The sequence below is a fragment of the Salvelinus alpinus genome, chromosome 13, assembly GCF_045679555.1.
Source record: "Salvelinus alpinus chromosome 13, SLU_Salpinus.1, whole genome shotgun sequence".
Taxonomy (NCBI): Eukaryota; Metazoa; Chordata; class Actinopteri; order Salmoniformes; family Salmonidae; genus Salvelinus; species Salvelinus alpinus.
The window spans coordinates 8,102,410-8,127,128 of record NC_092098.1 but is presented as its reverse complement, the minus strand read 5'-3'; the positions used below and the strand labels follow the sequence as shown (position 1 = coordinate 8,127,128).

Genomic DNA, 24,719 nt, shown 5'->3' with positions numbered 1-24,719 from the left:
TTATCCAACACAATACAATAACAAAACAAATGTAGCTACCCAATTGCACTGTGTTCATGTGTTTGCATATTTTGTTTCTATTATATTGCTTCCACTGCCAAAGCCCTTTCTAGTCCTTTGAGGGACGGTTGAATTGAATTCCAAATGAGACTGACAATATTTACAGTAATGAATATTTATAATAATCCTAACAGAATTATGGACAATCATAAAAGATGACAATGTATGACATGAATGAGAGATGACATTAAGATTCAAATGAAATTGAGTTGGAAATTGATATTCTAAACAGAGAATAAAGTTCAAAACGTCACTTTACACTTTATCACTGTGTAAACCATTGTCTTAAAGTACATTTTAAAAGGTCAGTAATATAAATGGTAAATTGACTTACCAAATCATTAGGAGGCATACAACAGGCTCTGACTGCAGAGGGTCCTGATATATACTAGCCTATTGTATGGCGTTATTAAGCATCGTATCTACCCCTGAATGGATGGATGAGACCGATGGTGTTTTCTAGTGTCAGTGAGACATGAAGGTGTACACACACATGGAAAACCTCGACCTGACTGTCGCTCCACCCCCCCTCGACTACTCCTTCTTTGCTTAATATGCTGTGACAGTGAATCAGCCTTCAGGGTGAGCTCTTCTCTTCCCTACATTACTGCTCTCTCCAAATGCTTATAATCAATGGATGTTTGTTACATTTTCAATCTCTTGGTTTTGATGGCACACAAACCGTACAGTAAAATGTCTGTGTTGCTGGATAAATTAGGCATTTGTCCATGCGTCTGAGATTTTGTATTTTTATTTGAATAAGGATGTTATACCTAGTATATACTGAACCCAATATATGACAATTCAATGTAATTACAACGACCATGACAAAAGAAACCAGAGTCCCTCTCAATGCTTGGGAACACAGAAAAAGGAAATCACACAACTTTGTGGAAATATATTTGTTTATTGCTGATTACAGATCCACAAATGCAAGACACCAGACATGCAGTTCATTATATTTGATTTTCATATATTTTCATTGGCTTTGTGCGCGGTAAGTGACACATTAAAAGTGCTTATAGTTACCCATCACAATAACTATTAGCTAAGCAATCTCTCTGGGACACTGTTTTTCCATTTAAGACCTTTGAATTAACAGCTACGGTTATGATGTTCCCCAGAGTTGAAATGTCTCCTATAGAACATGACCCCAATCTTTAGGAAAAAACTCGATTACCCCACTGAATCCACAGATTTCATCAGAATATTTGAATCCCTTCGCTATCGCTGTAAAATGAAAAGTAAAACAATTGCTTTCAGCTTCACACCCTGAAAAGCTGGCACGGCAGACCCACTGTTTCTGTTCCAAGTTCGCCTCAGACCTTGGCACAGTCGGAGCAGAAGATGTTCCCTCCGTTGGCCACAAAGCGCTTGTTAGCCAGGCTCAGGGAACACTTCTTGCAGTTGAAGCAGTACTCATGCCACGAGCTGCCCTCGTAGTTCACCACATTGGTGGCTTTGCCGAAGCCTGGATGGGACAGAGAATAAACAACAAACAATTACAAATGTGTACAATCGTTCAGTAGTGGCGTTGGAGAGAGAGAGTGTGTGTGTGTGTGTGTGTGCGAGCGTGTATTGACCTGTTATGGGGTTCTGGCAGCCGCTGCATTTCTTGGCTACAGTAGTCTTGTAGCAGTCCACACAGAAAGCCTTCTCCTCGTGGGAGGTGAAGCGGGTCCCAGACAGAGGCTTTCGGCAGGAGCTGCAGACTAAACATTCTGAGTGCCATGGCTGCTCCTGGTAGTTCACTCCCCCGGAGGTGATGGCCTAGGGGTCAGGGGTCGGCAGAGAGTCAAGTCAGTTTAGAGGGGAATCCTCACGCCCTTTATACAGGAGAACCATTGGTTTCAAATCAACCACTTTGGTCCAATTGGCTTATTGAAAATGAACATCCATCAATGATATCCAAGAATTTGGAGACCATTGAAAAAATGAAATCTTTATGTTACCTGCTTACAGCTGACACAGGTCTTAGCAAACTTCTTCTCATGGCAAGGGCCACAGTAGATGTCAGTGCCTTTAGTCAGGAAGCTTTGGGAGCGGATGGGTTTTTTACACTGGTAACAGGTGAAGCAGTCCTCATGCCACACATTGCCTTTATACTCCACATTCTCAGAGCCTTTAGGAAGAAAAAAGCACACATCAGTCTCTATGATGGTTTAAAGGGGCAATCTGCAATTGGTACATACATTCTTTGACTTTTTAATTAATTATATATATATACAGTATATACAGTCGTGGCCAAAGGTTTTGAGAGAGACACAAATATAAATTTTCACAAAGTCTGCTGCCTCAGTTTGTATGATGGCAATTTACATATACTCCAGAATGTTATGAAGAGTGATCAGATTAATTGCAATAAATTGCAAAGTCCCTCTTTGCCATGCAAATGAACTGAATCCCCCAAAAACATTTTCACTGCATTTCAGCCCTGCCACAAAAGGATCAGATGACATCATGTCAGTGATTCTCTCGTTAACACAGATGTGAGTGTTGACGAGGATAAGCCTGGAGATCACTCTGTCATGCTGATTGAGTTCGAATAACAGACTGGAAGCTTCAAAAGGAGGGTGGTGCTCGGAATCATTGTTCTTCCTCTGTCAACCATGGTTACCTGCAAGGAAACATGTGCCATCATCATTGCTTTGCACAAAAAGGGCTTCACAGGCAAGGATATTGCTGCCAGTAAGATTGCACCTAAATCAACCATTTATCGGATCATCAAGAACTTCAAGGAGAGCGGTTCAATTGTTGTGAAGAAGGCTTCAGGGTGCCCAAGAAAGTCCAGCAAGCACCAGGACCGTCTCCTAAAGTTGATTCAGCTGCGGGATCGGGGCAGCACCAGTACAGAGCTTGCTCAGGAATGGCAGCAGGCAGGTGTGAGTGCATCTGCACGCACAGTGAGGTGAAGACTTTTGGAGGATGGCCTGGTGTCAAGAAGGGCAGCAAAGAAACCACTTCTCTCCAGGAAAAACATCAGGGACAGACTGATATTCTGAAAAAGGTACAGGGATTGGACTACTGAGGACTGGGGTAAAGTCATTTTCTCTGATGAATCCCCTTTCCGATTGTTTGGGGCATACGGAAAAAAGCTTGTCCGGAGAAGACAAGGTCAGCGCTACCATCAGTCCTGTGTCATGCCAAGAGTAAAGCATCCTGAGACCATTCATGTGTGGGGTTGCTTCTCAGCCAAGGGAGTGGGCTCACTCACAATTTTGCCTAAGAACACAGCCATGAATAAAGAATGGTACCAACACATCCTCCGAGAGCAACTTCTCCCAACCATCCAGGAACAGTTTGGTGATGAACAATGCATTTTTCAGCATGATGGAGCACCTTGCCATAAGGCAAAAGTGATAACTAAGTGGCTCGGGGAACAAAACATCGATATTTTGGGTCCATGGCCAGGAAATTCCCCAGACCTTAATCCCATTGAGAATTTGTGGTCAATCGTCAAAAGGCAGGTGGACAAACAAAAACCCACAAATTCTGATAAACTCCAATCATTGATTATGCAAGAATGGGCTGCTATCAGTCAGGATGTGGCCCAGAAGTTAATTGACAGCATGCCAGGGCGGATTGCAGAGGTCTTGAAAAAGAAGGGTCAACACTGCAAATATTGACTCTTTGCATCAACTTCATGTAATTGCCAATAAAAGCCTTTGACACTTATGAAATGCTTGTAATTATACTTCAGTATTCCATAGTAACATCTGACAAAAATATCTAAAGACACTGAAGCAGCAAACTTTGTGGAAATTAATATTTGTGTCTTTCTCAAAACTTTTGGCCACGACTGTATATACCTATTGATTCTTGATGAATATAACTTATATATAAATGCCTTATGAGCTTAGTTCAACTGTTGTACCCCATCAGAACCCCAAATACAAGCTTGTTTACTCCATTGGTTGTAAATAATGTCATTGTAAACAAATACTGAATAGCCTCAAAACATCCATGGATGGTCAGTCATTCCATCTATAGCTCTGTCTATGCATTTGAAACTGGTTACATTTCTCCAGCCCCAACCCTCAGCTATTTATCAAAACAGTGGTGGGGTGTCCACTTTGTTATTGTTTGAACTGCAGATTTCCACTTAACTGAAATTCAGGAAAGTGTTTACTAATCTAAGTTCACGTGATGGAGAGCACCTAAGAAATTAATCATACAGAGGGCATAAATAGAACTAGCTTCATTTAATGTCAACGCAAATCAGTGAGTCTTAGCCCATAGTGTCCCTTACCGGCTAGAATGGCTTTGTAGCAGGCGTGACAACGAGGGGCATCCTCCCGGGAGCTGCACTTCCCACACATGATGCGGTCATCCTTAGCACTGAAGGACTCCTTGGCTAATGGCTTGTAGCACTTGTAGCAGCGAAAGCAGTCTGCGTGCCAATAACGGCCTTTATGTTGCAACTCCTGAAGGAAGGAAGGGAGGACGGAGGGCAGAGAGAAGAAGGGAATGGAGGAGGGAAAGAAAGTCAATGTTTTTAAATCAAACCTAGTGTTATTGGTTGCGTACACATATTTTGCAGATGTTATCGCGGGTGTAGTGAAATGCTTATGTTCCTAGCTCCAACAGTGCAGTAATACCTAACAATACAAAACAATACACACAAATCCCAAAAATAATACATAATGTACATAATGTTGCTGCTACCGTCTCTTATGATCGAAAATAACTTCTGGACATCAGAACAGCGATTACTCACCACGAACTGGCAGAAGCTTTTTTTTTCCTTTAACGAGTCAGACGAGCCCGACGTGAACGACATATTGCTTTCCCGGGAACAGGCCCAAATACCCGTCATTTGGTGAAGAGACGATGAAAAAGAGGAAGGAGGTCGGGCTGCCTTCTGAGATTTTGTAGGCGATCGAATAACCCCCCCTGCCTTCCGTTCTACTAGCTAACGTGCAATCATTGGAAAATAAAATCGACAACCTACGAGGAAGATTAAACTACCAACGGGACATTAAAAACTGTAATATCTTATACTTCACAGAGTCGTGTGTCAGGTTTTGGCCAGGACTGTTCAGGTTTTGTTCACTAGATGTCCCCCTTGCACCTTTTTTGTACCTTTTGTTTTTTCTTGCCCTAATTATTGTTTGCACCTGTAAGTCATTCCCTTGTTAGTATTTAACCCTGTGTGTTCCTCAGTTCCTTGCTCAGTGTTTGTATGTTAGCACCCAGCCCCAGCCTTTGTGAACATTTTTCTCTTGTTGAATTTTCCAGAGGTTCTCTGGTTTTGTTCTCGTGTATTTTTGGATTGATCTTTTGAGGTTTGTTTTTTCCCTTGCTGTTTTTACCACTTTGTGGATTTTCTTTTGTATTTTGGAAGATATCTATTTTTTTATTAAACCACCATCTCTAGTACTGCTGTGTCTGCCTCATCTTCTGGGTTCTGCCAATTATTAGTGACTGTTTCTCGCACCGGGTCCTGACAGAAACACTGAGCCATTAATATGAACCCAGAGGCAGCCAGTACCCAGGACTTTTTTCCCATGCTGTCCCACCACGAGGGGACTGTCCAACGTCACGAAGCTGCTCTGGTTCAGCAAGAGGCCTTACTGGCTGGACATTCTCAACTTCTGTCGGAGATGATGACTTCCATAAAGCAGATTTCTGATCAACTTTCTCCTGCAACCGCTTCTGCTCCAGTTCATCAGATTCAAGTGCCCGTGGCAGTTAACCCCCTGGCTGAACCTCGTCTGCCGCCTCCCCAACGGTTCTCAGGTGATCCGAGGGTTTGTAAGGGGTTTTTCACCCAATGTTCTCTCTCCTTCGAGCTGCAACCCTCGTCGTTTCCCACCGACCGGTCCAAGATAGCATATATCATCACCCTGCTGTCGGAAAAAGCCCTAGCCTGGGCTACTGCTGTGTGGGATGCCCAAAGTCCCTGCTGTGCCAGCTACTCTACCTTTGCTGAAGAATTCAAGCGAGTGTTTCAAGGTCCTACCAGCGGTCCTGACTCAGCCAAACAGCTCCTGACTCTCCGCCAAGGTCGGCGCAGCGTGACGGACTATGCCATCCAGTTCCACACGGTGGCAGCAGCGAGTGGCTGGAACGACGAGGCGCTCACAGTGTGCTTTTTGAAGGGTCTTTCCGACACCATCCAAGATGAACTGGCCACTCGGGAACCACCAGACAACCTCGAGTCCCTGATCAAGTTGGCTTCACGCATAGACCTGCGTCTGAGAGAGAGAGAGCTCAACCGTAGATCTCTCACCCTAGCTCCTATCGGTCCCAGCTCCGAGTCTCCACCTTTATCCTCGCTGACTCCACCGGAACCCATGCAGGTTGGACGCATCTCCCAGGCTGAGAGAGACCGCCGGATGAGGGAGCGATGCTGTCTATATTGCGGCAAACCGGGCCATTTCCTCTCCACGTGTCCCGGGCTCCAGGGAAAACGCACTCTCCCGTGCAGGCCTGGGAGGACTGTAACGGGAAACATAACCTCCTCCCATCCATCCAACTCCCGCCTGCTCATTCCAGTTACCCTTTCCTGGGACAACCACGAGCTTCCCCTTCAAGCCTTGGTAGACTCTGGAGCCGCAGGTAACTTCATGGATGGTGTCTGGGCGAAGGAAAATGGCGTTCCCTCTGAACCTCTAAGTGATCCCATAAGGGTTACTACGTTGGATGGAAGCCCTTTGGGATCTGGACTTGTCACTCGTGTCACTACCCCCTTGCGACTTTCAGTTTCCCAACACCAGGAAGTGATGAACTTTCATCTGACCTCGTGTTCCGAGTTCCCTCTCGTCCTTGGATACCCCTGGCTTCACAGCCATAACCCTCACATCGACTGGTCTGTGGGCACTATCAAGCAGTGGGGTCCTACGTGCCAAGCCACTTGTATCTTCCCAAGTTCCCCGAGTTCCCCTCCCGAGTCTCTAGAATCCATCGACCTGTCCCGAGTTCCCGAGTGTTACCATGACCTCAAACCGGTATTTAGCAAACAGAGGGCCACCAAACTACCACCCCATAGACCTTACGATTGCCCCATCGACCTGTTTCCGGGCACATGCCCCCCCAGGGGTCGGATCTTTTCCCTATCTCCTCCCGAACGAGCTGCTATGGATACCTACATCAAGGACTCTCTGGCAGCAGGCCTCATGCGTCCATCCACCTCGCCGGCGGGAGCAGGGTTTTTCTTTGTGGCCAAAAAAGACGGGGGATTACGTCCTTGCATCGACTACCGGGGACTTAATGCCATAACCGTCCGTAACCGCTACCCGCTACCCCTTATGGCCACAGCCTTTGAGCTGCTCCAGGAAGCAGTGGTCTTCACTAAGCTTGACCTGCGGAACGCATACCATCTTGTGCGGATCAAACCCGGTGACGAGTGGAAGACCGCTTTCAACACGCCTACTGGTCACTACGAATACTTGGTGATGCCCTTCGGCCTGACCAACGCTCCAGCTGTGTTCCAAGCGCTCATAAACGATGTGCTTAGGGATATGCTTAACATCTTCGTGTTTGTTTACTTGGATGACATCCTCATCTTTTCGAGCTCCCTTCAAGAACACACTAAGCATGTCAGACAAGTACTCAAACGCCTCCTTGACAGCCATTTGTACGTTAAGCCGGAAAAATGTGAATTCCATTCCTCCCGAGTACAATTCCTGGGATTTGTAGTGGAACCCGGTCGAGTCCAGATGGACCCCACGAAGGTAGGGGCGGTAGCGGATTGGCCCACCCCCAAGTCCGTTAAGGAAGTTCAGCGTTTCCTGGGCTTCACTAACTTTTACCGCAAGTTCATCAAGAACTTCAGCTCGGTGGCAGCCCCTCTCTCAGCTGTAACCAAGGGTGGCAACACAAGGTTTCTGTGGGGAAGAGAAGCTGAGACGGCCTTCCAAGGACTCAAGCAGCGCATCCTCTCTGCTCCCATTCTGACACTACCAACGGCGGATGAACCTTTTGTGGTGGAGGTAGACGCATCAGAGGTTGGGGTTGGAGCTGTCCTGTCTCAGAGGGGTGAAGACAAGAAGCTTCATCCTTGCGCCTTCTTCTCTCACCGGCTTACCCCGGCCGAGAGGAATTACGATGTGGGGGATCGTGAACTCCTAGCGGTTAAGATGGCATTGAAGGAATGGAGACACTGGCTCGAGGGGGCTTCTCAACCGTTTCAAGTGCTTACGGACCACAAAAATCTGGAGTATATCCAGCAGGCGAAACGGTTGAACTCCAGACAAGCTCGATGGTCTCTTTTCTTCAGCCGATTTCAGTTTATCCTCACCTATAGACCCGGGTCGAAGAATCTCAAACCGGACGCCTTGTCACGAATCTACTCTCCTGCCATTCGAGAAGATACTGACATGACTGTCCTTCCGGCCGCTAAGATCGTGGCTCCGATCTCGTGGCAAGTGGAGGATACCGTGAAACAAGCCCAAGCCATCGAACCGGGCCCTGGAGGAGGTCCTGCCAATCGGTTGTTTGTTCCCAAGGCAGCAAGGTCCCAAGTCCTTCTGTGGGGGCACTCCTCTCGCCTCACCTGTCACCCGGGCGTAGGTCGCACCTTGGAGTTCATCCAGCGTAAGTTCTGGTGGCCCACCATAAAAGAAGACGTTGCCACTTTCGTCAAGGCCTGTTCCGTGTGCTGCCAGGGCAAATCTTCTCACCTCCGCCCTCAAGGACTCCTTCACCCTCTATCTATTCCCCACCGACCCTGGTCCCATATCTCATTGGACTTTATTACTGGCCTTCCTCCGTCCCATGGTAATACAACTATCCTAGTCATCATCGACAGGTTTTCTAAGGCGGCCAGGTTCGTTCCCTTGACTAAGTTACCTTCTGCCAAGGAAACGACTGAGTTGGTGATTAACCATGTGTTCCGAGTCTTCGGCATTCCGCAAGATATGGTTTCCGACAGAGGTCCCCAGTTCGCCTCAAGGTTTTGGAAGGCCTTCTGCCAACTCATAGGGGCCACTGCCAGTCTATCTTCAGGGTACCATCCGGAGTCCAATGGCCAAACCGAGAGGATGAATCAAGAGCTGGAAACCACCCTCAGATGTATGGTCTCCAACAACCCGTCCACATGGTCGTCCTTCATGGTTTGGGCCGAGTACGCGCACAACACCTTGTGCTCCTCCTCCACTGGTATGTCCCCGCACGAGTGTCAGTTTGGCTATGCTCCTCCATTGTTCCCGAACCAGGAGGCAGAAGTCAGTGTGCCTTCAGCCTCGAGGTTCATCAGACGCTGTCGGCTTACGTGGAAGAAGGCCCGTCTTAATCTTCTGCGTTCCTCACAGAGGTACCAACAACAAGCCAACAGACGTCGCCGTCCCGGGCCTACCCTGCGCCTCGGCCAGAGAGTATGGCTCTCAACCAAGAATTTACCGCTACGGGTGGAGTCTCGCAAACTGTCCCAGAAATTCATCGGTCCCTTTAAGGTTGCCAGAAAAGTGAACCCCGTTACTTTTCGCCTGCACTTACCCAGATCCCTTAAAATTAATCCCACGTTTCACATTTCTTTATTAAAACCTGTTGTTTTTTCTCCCCTTATCCCGGCAGGCAGACCTCCCCCTCCGCCCCGTATCATCGGAGGCCAGTCGGCTTATACCGTCCATCGGATACTGGATTCCCGCCGGGTGCAGCGGTCCTGGCAGTATCTGGTGGACTGGGAAGGCTACGGTCCCGAGGAGCGCTCCTGGGTTCCTGCCAAGGACATACTGGACCCTGACCTCATTCGTCAGTTCAGGGTCCTCCACCCTGAGAAGGCTGGTAGGAACGTCAGGAGCCGTTCCTAGGGGGGGGATTCTGTCAGGTTTTGGCCAGGACTGTTCAGGTTTTGTTCACTAGATGTCCCCCTTGCACCTTTTTTGTACCTTTTGTTTTTTCTTGCCCTAATTATTGTTTGCACCTGTAAGTCATTCCCTTGTTAGTATTTAACCCTGTGTGTTCCTCAGTTCCTTGCTCAGTGTTTGTATGTTAGCACCCAGCCCCAGCCTTTGTGAACATTTTTCTCTTGTTGAATTTTCCAGAGGTTCTCTGGTTTTGTTCTCGTGTATTTTTGGATTGATCTTTTGAGGTTTGTTTTTTCCCTTGCTGTTTTTACCACTTTGTGGATTTTCTTTTGTATTTTGGAAGATATCTATTTTTTTATTAAACCACCATCTCTAGTACTGCTGTGTCTGCCTCATCTTCTGGGTTCTGCCAATTATTAGTGACTGTTTCTCGCACCGGGTCCTGACATCGTGGCTGAACGACGACATTATCAACACACAGCTGGCTGGTTATACGCTGTATCGGCAGGAAAGAACAGCGGCGACTGGTAAGACAAGGAGGGGCGGACTATGCACGATATCTAAGGAAGTCTCAAGGTGCTGCGCGCCTGAGGTAGAGTATCTCATGATAAGCTGTAGACCACACTATCTACCTAGAGAGTTTTCATCTATATTTTTCGTTGCTGTCTACATACCACCACAGTTCGATGCTGGCACTAAGACCGCACTCAATGATCTGTATTCCGCGAAAAGGAAGACGCTCATCCAGAGGCGGCGCTCCTAGAGGCCGGGGACTTTAATGCAGGGAAACTTAAATCCGTTTTACCAAAATTCTATCAGCATGTTAAATGTGCATCCAGAGGGAAAAAAACTCTAGACCACATTTACTCCACACACAGAGAAGCATACAAAGCTCTTCATCACCCTCCATTTGGCAAATCTGACCATAATTCAATCCTCCTGATTCCTGCTTACAAGCAAAAATTAAAGCAGGAAGCACCAGTGACTCAGTCAATAAAAAACTGGTCAGATGAAACAGATGCTAAGCTACAGTTCTGTTTTGCTAGCACAGACTGGAATATGTTCCTAGATTCCTCTGATGGCATTGAGGAGTGCATCAATGACGTTGTCCACATAGTGACCATACGTACATACCCCAACCAGAAGCCATGGGTTACAGGCAACATCCGCACTGAGCTAAAGGCTAAAGCTGCCGCTGTCAAGGAGTGGGACTCTAACCCGGAAACTTAAAAGAAACCCTGCTATGCCCTCCGACGAATCATTACAGACTACAAAGGGAAGCACAGCCGAGAGCTTCCCAGTGACACGAGCCTACCAGACGAGCTAAACTACTACTATGCTCGCTTCGAGGCAAATAACACTGAAACATGCATGAGAGCACCAGCTGTTCCGGACGACTGTGTGATCACACTCTCCGCAGCTGATGTGAGTAAGACCTTTAAATAGGTCAACATTCACAAGGCCGCAGAGCCAGATGGATGACAAAGACATGTACTGCGACCAACTGGCAAGTGTCTTCACTGACATTTTCAACCTCTCCCTGTCCGAGTCTGTAATACCAACATGTTTTAAGCAGAACACTAAGGTAACCTGCCTAAATGAATACCGACCCGTAGCACTCACGTCTGTTGCCATGAAGTGCTTTGAAAGGCTGGTCATGGCTCACATCAACCCCATTATCCCAGAAATCCTATACCCACATAAATTTGCATACCGCCCAAACAGATCCAATGATGCTATCTCTATTGCACTCCACACTGCCCTTTCCCACCTGGACAAAAGGAACACCTATGTGAGAATGCTATTCATTGACTACAGCTCAGCGTTCAACACCATAGTGCCCTCAAAGCTCATCAATGAGCTAAGGAACCTGGGACTAAACACCTAAACACTGGATCCTGGACTTCCTGACGGGCCGCCCCCAGGTGGTAAGGGTAGGTAACAACACATCCGCCATGCTGATCCTCAACACAGGGGCCCCTTAGGGGTGCGTGCTCGGCCCCCTCCTGTACTCCCTGTTCACTCATGACTGCACATCGAGGTACAACTCCAACACCATCATTAAGTTTGCTGATGACATAACAGTGGTAGGCCCGATCACCGACAACAACGAGACAGCCTATAGGGAGGAGGTCAGAGACCTGGCCGTGTGGTGCTAGGACAACAACCTCTCCCTCAATGTGATCAAGACAAAGGAGATGGTTGTGGACTACAGGAAAAGGAGGACCGAGCACGCCCCAATTCTCATCAACGGGACTGTAGTGGAGCAGGTTGAGAGCTTCAAGTTCCTTGGTGTCCACATCGCCAACAAACAAACATGGTCCAAGCACACCAAGACAGTCGTGAAGAGGGCATGACAAAACCTATTTCCCCTATTCCTGCTGGGTCCTCAGATCCTTAAAAGGTTCTACAGCTGCACCATCAAGAGCATCCTGACTAGTTGCATCACTGCCTGGTACGGCAACTGCTCAGCCTCAGACCGCAAGGCACAACAGAGGGTAGTGCGTACGGCCCAGTACATCACTGGGGCCAAGCTTCCTGCCATCCAGGACCTCTATACCAGGCGGTGTCAGAGGAAGGCCCTAAAAATTGTCAAAGACTCATGTCACCCTAGTCATAGACTGTTCTCTCTGCTACCGCATGGCAAGCGGTACCGGAGTGCCAAGTCTAGTTCCAAGAGGCTTCTAAACAGCTTCTTATCCCAAGCCATAAGACTCCTGAACATCTAATCAAATGGCTACCCAGACTATTTGCATTGCCCCCCACCCACTCGTTTACGCCACTGCTACTTTCTGTTATTATCTATGCATAGTCACTTTAATAACTCTACCTACATGTACATATTACCTCAATTACCTCGACTAACCGGTGACCCCATTGACTCTGTACCAGTAACCCCTGAATATATGTCACGCCCTGACCTTAGAGATCCTTTTATTCTCTATTTTGGTTAGGTCAGGGTGTGACTAGGGTGGGTAGTCTAGTTTTTTCATTTCTATGTTGGCCTGGTATGGTTCCCAATCAGAGGCAGCTGTCTATCGTTGTCTCTGATTGGGGATCATATTTAGGCAGCCTTTTCCCACTGGGTTTTTGTGGGATCTTGTCTATGTCTAGTTGCCTGCGAGCACTACATTAGTTTCACGTTTAATTTTGCGCTTTATTGTTTTCTGTGAGTTTCATCCAATAAACATGTGGAACTCTATGCACGCTGCGCCTTGGTCCGTTAATTCAACCAACGTTCGTGACAATATAGTCTCGCTATTGTTATTTTACTGCTGCTCTTTAATTACTTGTTCCTTTCATTTCTTATTCTTATTTATATTTTTTAAACTGCATTGTTGGTTAGGGGCTTCTAAGTAAGCATTTCACGTGTGACTAAAGTTGATGGCAGGGTACTGGGCGGAGCCTGGCTAGTGGTGACTATTTAACCGTCTGATGGCTTGTAGATGGAAGCTGTTTATCAGTCTCTCAGTCCCAGCTTTGATGCGCCTGCGAACAGGCTGTGGGCTGTGGCTTGGTGGCTGAGGACCTTGATGATTTTCTTGGCCTTCCTGGGACACCGGGTGCTGTTGATGTCCTGGAGGACAGGCAGTGTGCCCCTGGTGATGCGTTGGGCTGGCCGCACCCCCCTCCGGAGAGCCCTGCGGTTGCAGACGGTGCATTTGCCGTACCAGGCGGTGACATGGCGCAACAGGATGCTCTCAATGGTGCATCTGTAGAAGTTCATGAGGGTCTTAGGGACCCTCACCTCCTCCTTGTAGACTGTCTTATCGTTGTTGGTAATCAGGCCTAGCACTGTTGTGTTGTCTGAAAACGTTATGATTGAGTGGCCACGCAGTCATGGATGAATAGGGAGTACAGGAGGGGGCTGAGCACACACCCTTGTGGGGCCCCTGTGTTGAGGATCAGAATAGCGGACGTGTTGTTGCCTACCTTCACCACCTGGGGTCGGCCTGTCAGGAAGTCAAGGACCCAGATGCACAGGGAGGTGTTCAGACCAAGGGCCCCGAGCTTAGTGATGAGGGTACAGAAACTATGGTGAACAGCTTGAAGCAAATAGGGACAACAGACTGGGATAGGGAGAGATTGAATATGTCTGTAAACACTCCAGCCAGCTAGTCTGCATATGCTCTGAGGACGCAGCCAGGGATGCCGTCTGGGCCGGCAGCCTTGCAAGGGTTAACACGTTTAAATATCTTTCTCACGTCGGCCCTGGAGAATGAGAGCTCACAGTCCTCGTGAGCAGTGGTGGCCCACGTCGGTGGCCTGCGTCTGCGGCAATGGGTTTTTCTCGAAGTGGGCAAAGAAGGTGTTTAGCTTGTCCCGGAGAAAGGCGTTGGTGTCCGCGACATGGCTGGTTTTCCCTTTATAATCCGTGATTGTCTGGAGTCCCTGAAACATATGTCTTGTGTCTGAGCCGTTGAATTGTGACTCCACTTTGTCTCTGTACTGATGTTTTGCCTGTTTGATGTCCTTACGGCGGGCATAGCTGGACTGTTTGTACTCGTCCATCATCCCAGTCACTTTGCCGTGGTTAAATGTGATGGTTGGCGCTTTCAGTTCTGCATAAATGCTGCCATCGATCCACGGGTTTTTGGTTTGGATAACCTCCTGATGAACACAGTCACAGAGTCAGTGTGGACGTCAATGTTATACTCAGAAGCAACCCGGAACACATCCCAGTCCGCGTGATCAATCTTGAAGCATACATTTCAAGATTGAAAAAACAATCCTGAAGCATAGATTCCGATTGGTCGGACCAAAGTTGAACAGTCCTTACACGGATACTTCCTGTTTAAGTTTTTATCTTTAGGAAGGGAGGAGCAGAATGGAGCAGAATGGTTTTCTCCCTCACCTGCTGTGTAGACAGTGTGCACTCATTATCAAGTCTAGACAGACAGTCTGCTGCCATGAAAACACATGCTGACAGTTTGCAGGTATAGACAAACCCATATGGAAACACACAAAAAAACATAACACATGTAATACGTAAAATACATTTCATGCCATTATATTAGACATGGGAGGTGTCACTGAACACACACACACACCTTGGAGTCGATGCCAATAGGACGGCGGCACTCAGTGCAGTTGTTGGCACAGAACTTGTCATGGCATCGGACACAGACAGGCTTCTCCTCCTGTTTAACGTACTTCTTCCCACTCAGGTCCTCCCGGCAGTATTTGCAGTTCATACTGTTCGCCATGGCAACATCAACAGCAGGGTAGCAAACACCTGAAAAACACACAGGCGTAGAGGACATACTGAGCTGTTGCTCTGTTTATCACACGTGGTATGTTTCAGGAGCTATTGTCAGAATAAAATGCTGTAAGTCCTGCAGAGTACACCAATACAATTGAAAGCTATCAGATGTGGTAATGACTGGGTTTTACATTACTTGGCCACTTGCATTACTTCTTATTGCCACAGAGGGACAGCGTAGCTCTAGTAGTGTAGCTCTAACAATAAGAGGGAATGAAAGTGAACTGTGAACAAAGAGAGACGGAACGCTATTCAATCAAAACCTGTGTCTGGATGTAAACCGGTTAACAACAGTTCGAGTGTACTCCGTTCCCAGGGAAACCATGCTGTAATATTTACTGAGGTTTTGATAAGATGCTATTTGTTCAACATCTTTTAACAAGGAAGAACATTGAACCGGGTTGGAGCCCGGTTTCTTTGTTGTATAATCACAGCAAACAAAAGGTAGACTGTGCATGTTCCTCACATTATGCTTATCTCCAACTAATATGACGGGCAGGGATGTTGTAAAATGGAGAATGAACTGTGACTGATGGTTGAAAGGGCATAAAAAGGTCTGGAGAAAATCACCATGTGCCCTGCCATAGATCACAAATAGATCCTTGATTGTAGGGTTAGGATGACAGAAAATAAATCAAATCCATATGTAAAAACGAGTGGAACCTAAACAACGGAGACTGATTATAGCCTACACACACCTTTTTTACTATATCAGCATGTTCTTGTGCATGTACTAGGTGTGAGTGTGTATTTTTGTGTGTGAACATGCGTTCGTGCGTGTGAACGGTATGTTTGTGCAGGGAGGTGTGCACATGAAGGAATGCCTGGTATGAATGTGGTGAGATCTGGACTGTTGACACAGCTCTTTGACAGACCCAGTGAGCGTACCCTCCCTTTGGACCCCCTCTGTGAAGCAGAAGAGGTACTAAGGACCCACAGCATACAAAAACTAGACTCTTACGTTCATCTACTACAAAGTGTACGGTTATTCCATTGTTCGCTATGACAGAAATGTGCACGTTTAATACAACAGAATCCATATGCTGTGTGCAAACACTTACAATAAAGAACCGTCGGTGTCTGAAAAAAGAAAATCGTGTTAAAGAGCTTGTTGTTGTAAGTGCAGTGTAAAGCAGTCAGAACCCAGGGAAGGTCTGCCACTGCCTTAGACCTGACCACAGACTCAAATAGCTCGTCCCTTTTCACTGCACTACAATATTTCAGACAGTGGCATTTTACCACAGTCTGAATGCACAAACCAAATTGGAGCTCATTCGTGTCACATGTTGTCTCTACCTATCTTCCCTACCATCTCCTCATCTCCCGTAGTAACCTGTAAAAGACTAACGCATCACTTAAGCGCACGAGAAAACAAAAACGAGAGGGGCCAGGGCCCACAGAAAGTTTCCATAATCGAATGTATCTTCTGTTGAGTTGACAGCCGAGGCCAACCCACACCTTCTCTGTCTTTTCTCTTCTTCACTTCCTCTGTTGAAATCCTTCTTTTTTTTCTTCTATTCCACCATCGCGCACCCCCCCCCCCCTCCCCATCTCTTGCTCTCTCTCTCTTCCATAGACACACGTGACGTTATCCACATTTTCCCCTCCTCTTCTGTTGCTTTTACCCCCCCACCCCCCCAAAAGGAGAACTGGCATCAATGTTAAGGTATGACCGAAGAGAACATTGAAATGAAAGAAGTCAATGACTTTTCTTTATCTCTGAGTGAGCCACCACCACCATTATCAGTAGCCGGGTGGTTTGGCACTCAGCGGTAGCTTGAGCTACTCAGAACAATGACCGCCATTCATAGGCCAGCCATTCTGCTCTGTGCTGCGTGCTATCATCACCGTTTTCTGGTCAGTCCTCGACACATGCAGACACGTACGCACAGGAACTTAACAATGACCCTGACGGTGACGTCAGAGGTAAGCAAACGTCTTTGATCTGAATTGATCTGATCTCCGTGGAAACGATAAGAGTTATTGGGGGAAACAGAGAGGTGGAGTCTTGCTTCTCTGACATCTCGTGCCAGCATCTGGATCCCAGTTGGGTATGTGTGAAGGGCTACTGCCAGAGAGGGGACACGGCAAAACCAGAGCATCTGTGGCCAGGGCTCGCTCAGCAGAGGATATGCATCAGCCACGGGACTCTACGAAATTCCAGAGTGGTTGGCAAGCCATATACTGCCTTGTGGCCTCTCTCCCCCTCCCTCTCTCTATAGTAAAGTTGTTTTTATCCCTCTGGCCATGGAAAAGGGTTTGGTGCTTTACCTCACCCTAACCAGTGGCACAGATGAGGGAGACCTAATTAGAATTGGGACAATGACATCATCTTGTGGTTCAAACAGCTTTTAGACACATGCACACATACACACAAACAAACACACACACACACACACACACACACACACACACACACACACACACACACACACACACACACACACACACACACACACACACACACACACACACACACACACACACACACACACACACACATACACACAAACGAACACACACACACACACACACACACAAACACAGAGAAGACAATTCAGCAGCTGGGGAAGCATTGAAGGGTTCTGGTATGTTGGCATGAGCTTATCACTAAAGAATGTGGAGGAAAGCTGAGAAACAGGACGTCTGGCAGACTGGTGGCACAGTCTGCAGTCTCCAAAAACTGCTGAACTATTCTCAGAAACTGCCGATAGTCTAGTTCACACACAAGTACACACTATCCTTCCAGCAATACACTTTTACTAGACATGAGCCAGATATCTATCAGCAGCTGACTGACACCAACCAACATGGGCATTTTACAAGACATCTGTGTGAGTCATACCTTATGATCACTTTCACAGATACTTGTAAAAAGGTTGAAAGTAGGCCAAAACAGGCAATGTATGCCCCCCCCCTCTCTCGGTCTCTCTTGCTCTCTCTCATTACCTCATTCCCTAAAGAGCTCACCTGAACTCAGTAACTCAGTAACTGAGAAGTTAGGTTGTACAGAAAAGAGCAGACACTGAACAGCTAACAAAACCTTGGGTTACTTGCATAACCCTGGTTCTATGATAATATGAGTGAGATGTCTCACAATCGGATTCACTCAGTGGATCACTTATGGCTCGAGTAATGACGCACACAATGTCTGTTGGAGACAGACAGGGTGAGTGGCGAATGAGGTGAGCCCCTCTCCTCCGAATAAGACGCCACTCGCCCACCCACTGGTAATTCTCAAGCATGCCTCTGTTCCTTGCGCTCTTTCAAGCATGGAAATGCGGTGAGACATCGACTCATATTATCATAGAACCGGGGTTACGCAAATACTCGTTTCGATGTCTCACGATCAAATTGCCATACCAGGCGATGATGCAACCAGTCAAGATGCACTCGCTGGTGCAGCTGTAGAACGTTTTGAGGATCTGGGGACCCATGCCAAATCTTTTCAGTCTCCTGAGCGGGAAAAGGAGTTGTCGTGCCCTCTTCACGACTGTCTTGGTGTGTTTGGACCATGATAGTTTGTTGCTAATGTGGACACCAAGGAACTTGAAACTCTCAACCCGCTCCACTACAGCCCCGTCAATGTGAATGGGGGTGTGTTCGGCCCTCCTTTTCCTGTAGTCCACGATCATCTCCTTTGTCTTGCTCACGTTGAGCGAAAGGTTGTTGTCCTGGCACCACACTGCCAGGTCTCTGACCTCCCCCCTATAGGCCGTCTCATCGTTATATGTGATCAGGTCTACCACCGTTGTGTTGTCAGCAAACTTAATGATGGTGTTGGAGTCGTGCCTGGCCATGCAGTCGTGGGTGAACAGGGAGTACAGGAGGGGACTGAGCACGCACTCCTGAGGGGCCCCGTGTTGAGGATCAGCGTGGAAGATGTGTTGTTGCCTACTCTTACCACCTGGGGACGGCCCGTCAGGAAGTCCAGGATCCAGTTGCAGAGGGAGGTGTTTAGTCCCAGGGTCCTTAGCTTAGTGATGAGCTTTGTGGGCACTATGCTGTAGAACGCTGAGCTGTAGTCAATGAACAGCATTCTCACAATGGGATATGGCTAACTCCCGTATCGCAGACATGTTCTCCGAAGCCAGGGTAGTCCCAACAGCTTCACCACTCCTTCTTCTGTAGAAGTCAAGGGCGGTGGGTGGAAATCCATAAGCTCTAAGGCGAGACAATTGCAATTGAAACTGACCTTAGGCGTAATGGTGGGGTTGGGTAACAATGTTACCTTGGATAACCCCGGAGCAAACTTTAGGCACGAGTGGTGGACTGACAGTGCGTGTAGCTTACTCACTCGCTTTGCAGATGTAAGGGCAATCAGCAAAGATGTTTTGAAGGAGAGATATTTCAACTCCAAGCCTTCCAGAGGCTCAAAAGGTTGCTGTGGAATTGCCTCAAGCACAATAGACAGATCCCAAGATGGGGCTAAAGGCCTGGAGAATGGGGGTAAGCGCGACTTGCTCCCTTCATGAAACAACATAACAGAAGGTGTTTCCCTATTCTGTTAATGTTGAAGCCTATATGCGATAGCAGCTAGTTAGACATTAACAGTGGAGAAAGCTTTCCCTCTGTCCAAAAGGTCCTACAAGAATCATTAAACCTCAGATACAGAGCAATGGTAAGGAATAATCTGTTTTCGGTCCCACGACATGTTTCCATACAGTGAGGGTGTAGAAGGGGCTCTGGCACTGTACAGTCTCAATTACTCTGAGAGGCAAGTCTGTTGCATTCAGATTTCTCCTGTCACGGGCCTGGCCCAGAGGGCCATGGTTCCTATGTGAGGATGGAAAATCTCTCAATTCGCAATGGTAGTTGCCAGGGATTGTCGTAAAGCAGGAGAAGGATCTCTGCTAAGCAGAGCCTCCCTGGCCATCGAGGGGCTACCAAGATTAGGAATAATCATTGTTCCATCACTCTGTTCAGGGTGGGGAGTATCAAGCATAGAGGAGGAAAAGAGTAGATGCCAGCACGTCCAATCCCAGTGGTGCGTATCCTGCTATTGCAAAGAACAACGGACAGTGCATATCTTTGTGCGATGCGAAAACATCTATGGTGGCTATATCATATCTCTCCCAGATCTGGTTCACCATCTGGGGATGGAGTCTCCAATCCCCGCAAAGGGGATTCCCTCTGGACAACAAGTCCGATCCTACATTCAGTACACCCAACAACTTTTGGGTGTCAGGGAAAATGTATGGAATAAAAAATACATTATTTACCTTAGGAATGTAGTGAAGTAAAAGTTGTAAATAATATAAATTGTAAAGTAAAGTACAGATACCCAAAGAAATTACTTAAGTACTTTAAAGTATTTTTACTCAAGTACTTTACACCACTGTACGCAGGAATCGGGGTTAGTGAGTGTTGCATTAGCGTGCTCAAACCCCAAGCAGGTGATGCACATGTGGTGTTTGTCTATGCCTGCTATCATAGCCCAGCATGGACACGAGTGTGTCAGTGCTGGGGCAGGAGACCTGCTCGGTTCTCCCTGTGTAAGGGTAGCATCCTCCATGGCTCTAATAAATATTATTCATTGAGCAAAGTGTGATCTAGCTAGTGTTCCAGGTAGAAAAGCTAGACTGATGTAGCTAGCCTAGACTGGTGCGTCTGTAACTTCCTCACTCATCATTATTCACGACTCATTCAGGAATATCGGTAATCATGGTAGCATCCACATTAATGGAAAAGTGGTTAGAAACATATTCGATTCTTATTTGCAATAAAAGTGACTCCAAAATGACACAATACATGATTTACCAATCATTTCTGTTGGGCACAAAATAATCTGAAACATTTACATTTAAAATTTAGTAATTTAGCGGATGCTCTTATCCAGAGCGATTTACAGTAGCGAGTGGATACATTTTCGTACTTTTTTATACAACCAAAACAAACAGCAAATGCATCCAACAAGTTTGTAGAGTCACAACCTTGATTTAATCATTGAGTGAAAGGAATATGGGACCAAATACTAACTTTTGACTACTTTAATACACATACAGTAGAAGTGAATTTGTCCCAATACTTCTGGTCCCCTAAAATGGTGGGACGATGTATAAAAAGTGCTGTAATGTCTAAACGGTTCACCCAATATGGATAAAAATACCCTCAAATTTAAGCTGACAGTCTGCACTTTAACCTCACAGTCATTGTATCATTTCAAATCCAAAGTGCTGGAGTACAGAGCCAAAACAACAACAAGTGTGTCCCTGTCCCAATACTTTTGGAGCTCACTGTATGTAAAGATATACAGTACCAGTCAAAAGTTTGGACACGCCTACTCATTCCAGGGTTTATCTTTATTTTTACTATTTTTTACATTGTAGAATAATAGTGAAGACATCAAAACTATGAAATAACACATATGTTATCATGTAGTAAGAAAAACAGTGTTAAACAAATCAAAATACATTTTATAGTTGAGATTCTTCAAAGTAGTCACCCGTAGCCTTGATGACAGCTTTGCACACTCTTGGCATTCTCTCAACTAGCTTCATGATGTAGTCACCTGGAATGCATTTCAATTAACATGTGTGCCTTGTTAAAAGTTAATGCATTTTTAATGCTTTTGAGCCAATCAGTTGTGTTGTGACAAGGTAGAGGTGGTATACAGAAGATAGCCCTATATGGTAAAAGACCATGTCCATATTATGGCAAGAACAGCTGAAATAAGCAAAGAGAAATGACAGTCCATCATTACTTTAAGACATGAAGGTCAGTCAATCAGGAACATTTCAAGAACTTTGAAAGTTTCTTCAAGTACAGTCGCAAAAACAATCAAGCGCTATGATGAAACTGGCTCTCATGAGGACCGCCACAGGAAAGGAAGACCCAGAGTTACCTCTGCTGCAGAGGATAAGTTCATTGGAGTTACCAGCCTCAGAAATTGCAGCCCAAATAAATGCTTCACAGAGTTCAAGTAACAGACACATCTCAACATCAACTGTTTAGAGGAGACTGCGTGAATCAAGCCTTCATGGTCGAATTGCTGCAAAGAAACCACTACTGAAGGACACCAATAAGAAGAAGAGACTTGCTTGGGCCAAGAAACACGAGCAATGGACATTAGACCGGTGGAAATCTGACCATTGGTCTGATGAGTCCAAATTTGAGATTTTCGGTTCCAACCGCCATGTCGTTGTGTCACGTTCCTGACCTGTTTTCTCTTATTTTTGTATGTGTTTAGTTGGTCAGGGCGTGAGTTGGGGTGGGCATTCTATGTTACGTGTTTCTATGTTTAGGTTCATTGTTTGTTAGCCTTATATGGTTCTCAATCAGGGACAGGTGTTATTCATTTCCTCTGATTGAGAATCATATATAGGTAGGCTGTTTCACTCTGTTTGTTTGTGGGTGGTTGTCTCCTGTGTCTGTGTTTGTAGCGCCACACGGGACTGTTTCGGTTTGTTTGTAGTCTGTACCTGTTCGTGCGTTCTTCATGTATATGTAAGTTCTTATGTTCAGGTCGGTCTGCGTTTGTTTGTTATTTTGTAAATTATCAAGTGTAGTTCGTGTCAGTGTTCGTCTTGTCAAATAAATTCATGATGTCTACATTCAACGCTGCATTTTGGTCCGACCCTTACTCCTTCTCCTCATCCGAGGAGGAGGAATTAGACAGACGTTACACGTTGTGAGACGCAGAGTAGGTGAACGGATGATCTCCGCATGTGTGTTTCCCCCTGTGAAGCATGGAGGAGGAGGTGTGATGGTGCTTTGCTGGTGACTGTCAGTGATTTAATTTAGAATTCAAGGCACACTTAACCAGCATGAATACCACAGCATTCTGCAGCGATACGCCATCCCATCTGGTTTGCACTTAAGTGGGACTATCATTTGTTTTTCAACAGGACAATGATCCAACACAGCTCCAGGCTGTGTAAGGGTTATTTGACCAAGTAGGAGAGTGATGGAGTCCTGCATCAGATGACCTGGCCTCCACAGTCATCTGACCTCAACCCAATTGAGATGGTTTGGGATGAGTTGGACCGCAGAGTGAAGGAAAAGTGTTCAGCATATGTGGGAAGTCCTTCAAGACTGTTGGAAAAGCATCCCAGTTGAAGCTGGTTGAGAGAATGCCAAGAGTGTGCAAAGCTGCCAAGGAAAAGGATGGCTACTTTGAAGAATCTAAACTCTAAAATATATTTTTATTTGTTTAACACTTTTTTGGTTACTACATGATTTCATATGTGTTATTTCATAGTTTTGATATCTTCAATATTATTCTTCAATGTAGAAAATAGGAAAAATAAAGAAAAACCCTTGAATGAGTAGGTGTGTCCAAACTTTTGACTGGTATTTTGGTATTTTATTAGGATCCCATTAGCTGTTGCAAAAGCAGCAGCTACTCTTCCTGGGGTCCACACAAAACATGAAACATAATACAGAATGACATAATGCAGAACATCATTAGACAAGAACAGCTCAAACACAGAACTACATACAATTGTAAAAAGGCACACGTAGCCTACATATCAATGCATACACACAAACATATCAATGCATACACACAAACTACCTAGGTGTCAAGATCTTTGGGGTATACTGCCTACCACTTTACAGGATGGATAAGAGTCAGCTTTATATAGCAGCCATACAGAAATATCAGCAACTCAAGATTTTATGGAGCACTGAGGTCATAGTAATTAATTTTCTGCGTACGACCTCTGACGTTAGCTCTTTTCTGGGAGCGGGAAAGCTGCTGAAAGAAGCGATCTCTGGGCCAACATCTGTCCGATAACACAATTGGACTTTTAGCCAGACAGACACAGACACACGGAGACGGAGAGAGAGGAGGTGAGAGAATGAGTGCGAGACATAAAGAGAGAGAGCGATATATATAGAGAGAGGACAGGAATTCATTTAATTGATCTTGGTGATGCATGTTTCTGCCATCACATGCCTCAGTCCCAGAGGTCCATCCCTACACTGAAAAATCTTAATAAGAAACAGATTTTGGAGGAAGATTTTCAGAAGTCAGCATGTTGCATATGATATTTCAGCCAACGCCCCAACCAACTCAACGCATTATTGCAAATAGCCTTACAGCATTTATTTAGGTCTCTAATTGGTTCAAATGAAATAGTATTCGGTGTTTAAAGAAAGATAACGATCTATTAAAGCAGGCATATTCCTATTATTAACGCTGGGGATTTAACTGAAGTCGCCAGAGTTTGCTATGTAATCATCATGGAGCCAATTCATGTGCAGAAAACTATTACTAATAGGCTTGTTAAAATGCGGTATGTATTGCTGATTCTCGAATAAAAGACAGACATGAAATGCAGAAGTCGAAGTTGCAAATCAGAGACAATATCAGTCTATGTTGCCATGTTGTATTATATGGACTGACTAACTGTACATTCGTGTTTACATAGCTTTTACATTCACAATTGAATCGAAAAACATGCCTCGCCAACAGGTCTACGAATAGTTTCGAATGTCCTTGTATTAATCAATAACGACAAGATTTGGATCTGTCCATGCAACTTACCAAGTTCAAATGAGGTTATGTGGGACGCGCACGCTCTCCCTGATCTGCACAAGCGCCAGTTCTTCTGCACAGGATATAGCCTACTACTGTATAAGGTACTTACAAAAAATGCAAACCACTCTGGAGGCAGGATATCGGGTAATAAATCATGACAGGA

The 24,719-nt window shown here is 46.0% G+C and overlaps 1 protein-coding gene across 1 annotated transcript; it reads right to left on the bottom strand.

Annotated features, from left to right (window-relative positions):
• Positions 1–947: 947 nt before the first annotated feature.
• On the bottom strand, positions 948–24,719 carry fhl1b (four and a half LIM domains 1b). The gene is made up of 6 exons (XM_071337638.1): positions 24,563–24,719; positions 14,861–15,045; positions 4,310–4,484; positions 2,013–2,182; positions 1,644–1,830; positions 948–1,531 (listed from the first exon to the last, which is right to left on the bottom strand). The coding sequence occupies exons 2-6, from the start codon at positions 15,014–15,016 to the stop codon at positions 1,380–1,382; spliced, it is 840 nt and encodes a 279-aa protein (XP_071193739.1). The 5' UTR covers positions 15,017–15,045; positions 24,563–24,719; the 3' UTR covers positions 948–1,379.

Bases quoted from the DNA above. Each gene is read 5' to 3' on its own strand.
- fhl1b (XM_071337638.1), bottom strand. From the start codon at position 15,016: ATGGCGAACAGTATGAACTGCAAATACTGCCGGGAGGACCTGAGTGGG. The intron at 1,831-2,012 runs GTAACATAAAGA...CCTGACCCCTAG, and splicing joins CCTGTGTCAGCTGTAAGCAG to GCCATCACCTCCGGGGGAGT. The intron at 1,532-1,643 runs GTCAATACACGC...TGTCCCATCCAG, and splicing joins CTGCCAGAACCCCATAACAG to GCTTCGGCAAAGCCACCAAT.